This window comes from Gossypium raimondii, chromosome 13, assembly GCF_025698545.1.
Source record: "Gossypium raimondii isolate GPD5lz chromosome 13, ASM2569854v1, whole genome shotgun sequence".
Taxonomy (NCBI): Eukaryota; Viridiplantae; Streptophyta; class Magnoliopsida; order Malvales; family Malvaceae; genus Gossypium; species Gossypium raimondii.
In genome coordinates this window covers 51391825-51402108 of record NC_068577.1, presented here as the reverse complement: position 1 = coordinate 51402108, position 10284 = coordinate 51391825, and the positions used below count along the sequence as shown (strand labels likewise).

Sequence of the window (10284 nt, the reverse complement as noted above, 5' to 3'; positions counted from 1 at the left end):
GGGATAAAAAAGACAGAGGCTCTAGCTGTCCTAAAATCTGTCGTTTGTGTTTTTGGATTTGGTTCTTCTTTTAAATTTAATCTTCTAAAAGTTGTGTCGGTATTTCCTATTTCAAAAGAATGTCTTGGAGGCATTCTTCATGGCCTGTTGAATATTAATTCAACTATGCCATCTTGGTGTTGTGAAATTCCACTTGGTGAAGTGTTTCTTATTGAAGTTGGTGTCACAAGGTCTATAGCACCCTAAAGTTTCTCCCTGTCAAGAAGGTTGATTTCATGCCATTGTATTGTTCTTGGGATTGTGGTATGAGATCTCGAGGTATCTGTTTCTATTAAGAGGGTTTCTCCTTTTGGGCTTTGAAGTAAAGCCTTGATATTAATAATAGAATACATAGCTTTGAAGTGAAGTCTATAGACTAAAGTTAGTACATCCAAACCAGGAAGCATTTTGTAGTTATGGGTATGAATTTGGAGGGTCAAAGATTGTAAAATATTTTTGTCAGTTAAAGAAACTATAAGATTTGGATAACAATTAAAATGTATTGGGTCAATACATAAGCTTGTTTCTATCCTAATAATGAGTCATTAAACATAACGTGTCTTTGGTCTCTTAAGACAATTAAAATTGAGGTATTTTTAGTGGCTTCAGCATTAAGAGATTTGACACCAACTTGGACTAATCCAAAATGAACATATTTGTATTTTTGTTCTTTGAGTTTATTAATGACGACTTTATCTAATAATTGGATTGTTTCATATTCTTTTTGAATAGGTAAACTCCTTTCTTTTGTTTATATAGCGTAACTGCAAAAAAATTTAAATTTTCAAGAGTTGTTTTCTTGTAAACTTGGTTTGTTGGAACTCTTGGAAGAGTTCAATTATCAAATCTTTACGGAATATTTTCGTAATTTTCTTGTTCATTAACAGTGTTGTTTGAGGTTTTGTCGGACTCTTGAGATTGATTGGAAACAAAGCTTGAAGAATAATTGGTTCTTCTAAGGAATGAAACATTATTTGTTTTCTTATTTCCTACAATGGGGTTCTACTATCAGAATTTTTAAATTACTATAATTGCCTACAAGGATACTTCGTCCTCAACACGCCTAACCCATGACTAACTAGATTGTGTCTCAATACTCACCAAAATAATAATACATTAATAAAGACAGTTAAACCAGAACTCGAAAATATTGAAAACAAATTGAATATTTTTGAAACCTAGAAATACCTGCTCCTCATTGGCTCTGATAATAAATTATTTTTTTGTTGTTCTATTATTATTTTTTTTTGTGTAAAATAAACATAGAAAAATAGGAAAATCATTTTTCAAGACGCAAACCCTAACATCTGATGTTTAAGTTCTGTTTCTCTTTAAATGTTTTCTTTTGTGTGTGTACAATTAAAAGATGGGAAAGGAGGTGAGGGTATCATGATTTTAACCTTGATGCTAACAAGAAAAGGTGGACCATTTGGCAATGTCAAATCTATGAAATTTTTTATGTAAAAAATATTATTTCTATATATTTTTATTAGAACGGTTTCATTGAATTTGGTTTAGAAAATAAATCAAAATTTCATAATGGAATTCAATAAAATCTGAAGTTGTTAAGATTTCCGAGAGAAAGAAGTTTGGAAGCAGAGATAGAAACAGTTTATACAGACATTTGTTCCCAATGCAATGCCATTTCCTCATCTCATTGTAAAGAAACAAAAATTACCACCACCAACCAAAATTGAGATAACATTAACACTATTACCACCACCAAACAAAACTGAATCCATTTTCTTTATTTTGTCTTCAAGATGTCTCTGCAGTTCCCGGGTCGGTTTCACTACTTCCACTGCTTTCACCACCTTCATTGCTCTCCCCCTTCTCTGTACTTTCCAACGACTCTCCTTGTTCAGGCTTTGCAGGCCCTGGACCAGCTGATACTTTAACCATTGATGGCCGTAACAACCTTTCTCCGAGCTTGAACCCTTTCCGAAATTCCTGAAGAATGATCCCTTCTTCAAACTCTGTTGAATCCTCACGCATAATCGCTTCATGCAGCTTTTACCAGAGGCCACACAAAGCAATTCGTAAGAAAGTTATATATATGTATATAAGAAGCTCCCATGAACTCTCTCTTCATTTTAAGAACATGAATTATTAATATTTCAAGATTAATATATATAATCCCTAAATACGATTTTGACATGTGAATATATACAGACGCAGCATGAACACATGAAATACCAAATCTACTTGAAAGGATATTTCAAGAAAGATGAACAGTCGGAATAACATAGCATGGAAGTGCATGATGCAAAACATTAAGTTAAAAAGAAATTTCTAGTAAAATATATCAAGTCTATGAAAGGTTGGGAGAGCAAAGAGTGATTAACTCACCATTGGATCAAAGAGATTTCCCACTGTTTTGACAGGTTCTACACCAAGCGAGCCCAAAATCTCCACAAGCTGCTTGTAAATGCTCTGGTAGCTGTTATTGATCTTCTCTTCTCCTTCTGTCTCGATCTTAATTTGTGCTTTCGCTCGCTCGAAATTATCCAAAACAGGCAATAAATTTTCCAACACTTCTCCCTGGGTGTTACTTACCAATGAAAGGCGTTCTCTCTCTGTTCTCTTACGAAAGTTGTCAAAGTCTGCACTAATCCTAAGAACCCGATCCTTCTCAATTGACAATTCTTCTGACAAAGAAGCCATTTTCTTTTCAAGATCAACTTTCTCATCTTCAATGGAATTTAAAAACGCTTCTATGTCGGCAACTTTTGACTCGTCATTACTGGCCAAAGCTTCTTTGTATGTTTGGAGCAATGACACGATAGTTGAAGACGGTGCATCCTCAAAATCATTACTCTCATCTCCAGTGGTGTCCTCTTCAACACTGACAGCACCATCTGAAGAGTCCTGTACATATATCCATCAGGATGAAAAATGCGGCCACAAATATGTCTCTGACAAGGCAATAAAAGAAAATTCAAGTAAAGAAAAATATTGAGATAAAATTGAATGATACGGAAATCTCTTGACCACTGTAGTCTTAACCTTAGGCCAGGTGATCCTTGACACAAACAGTCAAAATCAGGTTAAGGAACCAGTAAATCAACTCTAAAGTATCATATTATGCGATAATAGTTGGGGACTTTTAGGGTTGAAAATAGTCAATATGTTATCGATACTTTGTCAGAAACGATATGCACTTGTGAAAACATCGGAATACCAACTTATCAGCAAAAAAGAAAAGAAACAACAAAAGAGTTTAAGCACCCCACTTTTTGGATCCGGGAATTAGATATTAATCGTTGAGTCCATCTGATTAAAACCCACTTTTTTCCTACCTCGCTACAGATCACCTCCAACAACAGTAAGTTTATAAGGACAGTGTTGGTTCTCATAGACTTCTTACAGCACAAAAGCAAGCAAATACCGAATCCAGAAAGGGAATGGAAACCAAAGGGCTTGAGATAAATTATTTGTAACATAGCAACCTAAAGTTTTCAGAAATAAGGAGATATCGCAGCATAGTGATACTCATAAATGGGGGACAGAAGAAACGTCTTGTTATCAAAATATTCAGAAGTCAAAACCAAATATGTCTTTTTTATAAATATAAAAAGGTAGCTTTGAAATAGACAACTATCGTTGAAACATTGTGGCACAAATCACTAAAGCCAGGTTACATTCATCTGCAGGAAAGAGCCAACCACAAAATTTGACTCTAAATTTCAATCTAAAACCATGTTTCAATTTTGAGACGAATAGCATTGAACTGAGTATAAAATTTGAAGCTGTCAACTCAGGTTTACAGCAAGGTCATAACCTTCACCATAGTTATAGGGCAGATGGATGCACATGAAACTCAAGTCCCGGTTCCCATCTTCGACAAAGTTCTCATCAATTTTGGCTTCATCTCATCTTCGAGACCTAACAAATAAAAATCTCCTAGTTTATTGCTAGGTTCCATCCATTTTTCCCTTCCACTCAACATAAAAAACTGCTCCTTCATGAGAATTATCAAATAATTTGATTGGATCCTATTCAAAATCAGTACACATCTATCCATTCCAAATTCTAAACCAATCAATGTTTGACACTGGTAATCTACAGAAAATCATAGAAAGCTAAGACAGCCAAGACAATGGAAAATGCTAAAGTGAGCAACATGTATTAGCCAACACTGTATTAGCTAGACATAAAAATTATTTCCCCAAAATTTGTTTTATTCACAAGCTATCTCATTATGTCTACTTGAACATGGTGTCCAACAATAAATTAGAAATTAACAAGCAGTCAATGTAGCAAAAAAAGGGTTGTAATTGGTAAAAGAAAGAGAGAAGATTTGCTGTAAGTAAATTCCTTGATAGAGCTAAATTCTATACACTATCAAGTTACACTCTTTTAGCTCATTTCAGACATTTCAAACATTAAATTCCAAAACCCAGAAATAATTTTGTCAAATTTACAGGAAAAACCTAAGCTAAACATTAAAAAAAAATCAAACCCAGAAACTTAAATCCATAAAAGAAGTGAAACCTTGTTGAGAGAAAGTTAAAAGTTACCTCAATTTGAGGTTCTTCAACTTCTTCTTGGGTCTCAGCGGTTTCAGTTTCACCACCATTAGAAGCAAAAGGAACCAACTTTACGAACCGAAGAGAAGGAGAGGAGCTGAACCAGAGGGCACCGGGTGTACGAGGAAGTCTTTGTTTGAAGCAGACATAAAAGGGCCTTGGAGAGTTCAAGGAAATGGGTCTTAGGGATGGAGATAGAGGAGGAAGAGGAGTGGATTTAAACGGCAGCGTTTTGAGGAGAACGGCCATGGCAGGCAAATGGAAGGGTCTTTCGAGATGGAAGATAATGAATTAGAGAGAAGTGGAGGAAGTGAGGAAGGAAGGGTGAGCGAAGATAAAGAAGATGGTTGGGGATTGATCTGGAGCGTTAGATTCTTTTTAAGTAAGCAAATCGGAGGGTTGTTGAATGATCTATGGAGGAATAAGAAGAAACTTCTGGCCTAATCTATATATAATGATGTTATTTTAGACATTATAATATCGGATATAAAAAGGTTATATTTTAACAACAAATTAGGGTTTTTTATCATAAATAATATAAAATAAATACCGATAATAGAATTAATATTTATGGTAATAGGCAGATGAAACAGTGATAGCAATGCTGCCTAACCAATCAGCCACACCACTTTAATTTTTAAAAAAATATATTTTTTCAAGTATAGCTTGACTAATCGCCGGCACCCGTATTTAACATAAAAAATACTAATTTTTTTAAATAGTATACAAAAATAATTTATTGGTGCCGCCAATGTGTCAGACCGCACTCAAATATTTTAAAATTTTTTAAGCTAAAACGGTAAAAAAAACTAGCATAATAATTTTTTTCGGGTATTGAAACTTGAGCCCGTGACCGAATTTTTGAATTAATACCATCAAAAGCTATAGTTTGACAGGGTTGTCCGTGGGGTGTATCGCTGCAGTGGCCTTCTTTCATTTTGCAGGTGCTTCCGATGGTTAATGTTTGTCTCACTCGAAACTATAGTGTCATCACCCATAGATGAACCTCGAGGTGTACATCACAAAATTGAAAAATCGTTGGTCACAAACGATTGCCCGTCAAACCCATTGATCACAGGCTCGGGTTCTAATACCTCAAAAAAATTTATTATATCAATTTTTTTAATGTTTCAACTTAAAAAAAATTTAAAATATTTGGGTGCCGCCTACCACATCGGCAACACCAATAAAAAAAATATTTTTATTTTTTCGAATACTGTTTAAAAAACTCGTATTTTTGGTGTTAAATATGGGTGTCGTAGATTGGTTAGGCTACACTCGAAAAAAAAATTAAAAAAAATTAAAGTGGTACCATTGATTGGTCAGGCGACACCGATATATCAATATTGCATCTACCTATTCCCGTAAAAATTGATCTCATCCTATTCTAGTATTTATTTATTTATTTTATATTATTTATGAAGAAAAAACCCAACAAATTAAGAAACATAGGTTAAAAGTTAAATAAATAAAAATATAAAAAAATTATTTAATATGCTATCATAGGTTATGCATATTCTATTTAAGGTATAATGAAAAAATTAAGAAATTAAGAAATAAAAAAAACATGTGACTATATTTGGGGACTTAAAATTCTCAATAAGATTTTCCATTTTGGAAGTATTATTTTAAATATTATCATAATATGACACAATATATAAATAGATAACAGATTGCTATGCATATATTTTGTTATAATGTTTTTCTAAAGATAATATCATAAGGATTTATATAAATTATTAAAAACATAGTTTTGCAACAAAATCTGTTTTTCTTAAAAGTATATTTTAACTATTTTTGGTTTGTCTAAAATGAAATAAAAGGTATATACTACGGCCACCATTTTCACAATTCTATAACTTGAATTAATTAAATAAATTATTAAAATTTCATAAAAATAAAAATAATTAAAAAATGAAAATTTAGATTGCTAATTTCAATTACACAATCAATCACAATGTAACAGACAGACTTCCTGAAACACTAGAGAGGGTCTCAAAATAATATGTTTTGCACAAAAATGAGTCAAAACATATCACCTTCAGGCTTCAGCTCAAATAAGAATGAGCAACATTGGTTGGTGTTCCTACAAGTTAATTACATACTCAAATACAAGACAGATTCTCAAAGCATTTGCATGCAACAAACCTTCGTTCCTGTAAATGATCAAAATCTTCATATACAATTTTCCACGCCCCGCAATTGAAATTTCACCATCCGCCCACATCACAACCTTGGCCTCATCGGATCCAACAAAACTCACACCAGAGAATCCAGGTGAAAATGGACACAACTCCAGCTCCGGGTAAACTTCCATGCTGTCCCCAACAAACAGGCGATGCTTCAAGAACCAATGCGGGTAGTCGCTAGCCATCTCATGAACATCTAACTCAAAAGCATGAACCCATGATGTCTCCAATTACCTGTAAGTCTTAGGCAGAACATGTCTTGTCGGCATTGGCATTTTTGCCACACACTCTGCCTCTACATTGAAATTCAATGACTCATTTCCATAACTATTCCAATGAATTTTACCGTTGCAGAAAACAACGTCCTCAAACGCTATGCGATCCGCAGGTTCGACTTGAAAAACAATTGGGGATACTTTCCAACGATCAGTTTCAGATGCATATATATCCATCTCGAACGTGCAAGAGTTTTCTGATGCTTGACGGACAACAATGCTTTTGTAATGAGTAGAGTTCCTAGGATCAAAAGCTAAACTAACATAAGACTCAAAACCTATGATGGGGTTTGTAGGCAAAGAAAGCCTTTTGAATTTCTTAGTAGTTGGATTGCAAATGAAGTAGGTGCAGACAATATGTTTCTTAGTATATGTAGTGTAGAATAAGTCCCTATCATTATAATAATCGAATGGTTCGCAAAGAAACAACCCATTACAAGATTGAAGCATGTTGACCTAGCTAACAAAATCAAATAAAGGGAGTTGATGAGTGTAATGTTTCAAAGGAACCACTAATAAACATTCACATAAGTGTAAATTTTCAAGTTTGGAAAATTAGTTAACTTTCAACAGTTTTTTGGATGCGATTCAGATATTTTTGAGTGTTTTTGTAATGTTTGAAAATCAATCTCTTAATTTCGAAACACATTTTGAATAACTCAATTTTGAGTTTTGGAGCTTAATTTGAATTTCTAGATAAGATTATTACAGAAATTACAAGTTTTAAACTTTTAATTCGAGTTTAAATCATATTGAGTTTGATTTTTAGGCTTAATTTTTATTATATATAAGCCCAACATTGTATTTATTAGGTTTTATTACTTTATTATTTATTTATTTCAATTTTTGGATATATTTTAAGTATTTTAAATTATTTGGGACTTTTATGTTTTTTATAGTCAACAATAAAATTTAGTTTAAAATTATTAGATTTCTTGAAAGGTTGATTAGAGTCGTTAATTGATTAATTGAGTTTATTGAGGTTTATATCACAAAGGGTTTAATGGGATACTTATTTATCTATCTATCCATCATATCCATCGGTTTACTTGTTCCATCTTCACTTTGTTTATTTATTTATTTATTTTTCTCAATTCTTTTCTTTTACTATAGAGGTCCATTTTTATCCGACCCAAAAATAACCCCCCCAAAAAAGAAGATAAACACAAATAAATCCATTAATTAAAGAGTCCAGTTTAAATACAAGTCTAAATAACAAAACCTTAAATCTTAAATTACCTAAGCCCCCAAACCCAAATCATTAAAAAATTTTCAGAAACTCTAGCCCCCTAACGCGATGTCGACAAGAGTGGCATCTGAGGCCTGACACTGCCGCCTCATCCTTGTCGCCACCACCTACAGAAGATAGAGAAAATGAAGAATAAAAGCAGAAAAAAAAGGAAAAAAGGCAAAAAAGAATATGTTGTATTTTCGACTATAAAAAGCCAAAGAACCACTTCTAATTTTTTTTTTTACTTATACGAAGAAATTCAACAGAATCCAAAAGTCAAGTTAAAAAGGTTTCTTTATTTTCAATCTGCTATTTTGTTTTTCTTTTTATTTTCTTTTTTGTAAAAAAACATAAAAAAAATAAAAACAAGGTCTAAAAAAGGAAAACTTATCGCGTCGTTTCTACTCCCACCTTCGTTACCAGCGACTTTCTACCGATTCAAAGAGTCTCTAAACTCATTAGGGTTTGTCGACGGCCACGATAGAGAAGGAGAAATCGAATACAAGAAAAGAGAATACAAAAAAAAAATTAACAAAAAATTGAAATATAACATAAATCAATAAAGTTTTTTTTTTTAGTTTATAGTTTCTTTTAAATAATAATAAATAAAAGGGTTAAGCTTTTACCTGCTATGCTTCCCTGCGGGTGAAGGAGGACTCCATGCCCGAGGAAAGGCTACTCTCTCCGTCGCTGAAGGTCTCCGAATCCCTCCAGATTCACTCGAAGCCTCATCGAAGAGGAAGAAACCGAAAGGTTTTTTTTAGTTTTTTTTTTAAGTTTTTGGCATTTCTTTTTTTAGATCTAACTTCAGGTCTACGTTCTAGGGGTGCGGGGCTTGAAAAGGGGAAATTTTAGGCGAACTCCGGCCACTAGAGGTGGCGGTCACTATCGCCAATAACCAGTGGCCATGGCGGAGCTCTGTCACCTTTATTGTAACACTCCTAACCCTAAACTGTTACTGGAACAGGGTTACAGAGCATTATCGGACTATTCAGATTAAATACAAATATTTCATATAATTTAACATACATATTAGAAACTAATTATAATCACTCATATTGTCCCCTAGATGAGCCCTCAGAGCCCGAAATACACATTAGAAATGAATCAAGAATAAACCGGAAACTCAGAGAATTTTTCTCAAAATTTCAAACTTTATGTTTGGTATAGGGGACACACGCTCGTGTGTCCAGGCCGTGTGGATCTCACGGCCAAGAGACACGCTCGTGTCTTGATTAAACGTTCAAAAACTACCGTAATAAGCTGGATGGTGTGACTTGATTGTGTTGATCTGATCTCCCGACCTCACGTTAATCTACAAGAACATTAAGCAACAGAAGTAAGCTTAATGAAGCTTAGTAAGTATGATGGGTTAAACATAAATCTTATCGAACCTACTATGACCAAATCAATTAAACCAATTATTCATACAATCTCCCTGTCAATTACAACCTTAATCAATGTACACATTTTTTTTTCTGAATCAATTTCAATGATAACAAAAAGTCTTTCAATTTTCAATTACATAAATCATTTACCAAATCTTACCAAATCAGAGAATGACTTACGAATAAAAGTACATCATTTTTAGAAGCTCGAAGGCTGAACAGAAGCACATAAGTGCTAAACAGAAACCCATAAGGGTTGAACAGAAGCTCATAAGAGTTGAATAAAAACCCAGAAGGGTTAAACAGAAGCTCGAAAGAGCTAATTAAAAACTCATATGAGTTGAACAGAAGCTCATAAGAGCTAAACGAAAACTAAAAATGAAAGTTCGTAACAGATGCTCAACCTCGATTTACTTGGGTAATTTTTCATCAATTCCTCCTTTACTGTCTTGTGTCACACAACGATTATACTCAAACCCAACGTTCCATTTAATTTAGATATTCAATTCAAAAACACAACTCCAACAATATTCATTTATAACAATAAAATAAATACAAAATACTATTCATCAAATCAGTGTAAATATTAAATTTTAACCGTATGAACTTACTTGGATTGAATTGTAATATTTC

General features: G+C 33.3%; 1 protein-coding gene across 1 annotated transcript; it reads right to left on the bottom strand.

Moving 5' to 3' along the window:
- Positions 1 to 1561: 1561 nt before the first annotated feature.
- Positions 1562 to 4971, bottom strand: LOC105783362 (uncharacterized). Its single transcript, XM_012608766.2, has 3 exons — positions 4560 to 4971; positions 2389 to 2907; positions 1562 to 2049 (listed from the first exon to the last, which is right to left on the bottom strand). Exons 1-3 carry the CDS (start codon positions 4815 to 4817, stop codon positions 1798 to 1800), a joined length of 1029 nt encoding a protein of 342 aa, XP_012464220.1. The 5' UTR covers positions 4818 to 4971; the 3' UTR covers positions 1562 to 1797.
- Positions 4972 to 10284: the final 5313 nt, after the last annotated feature.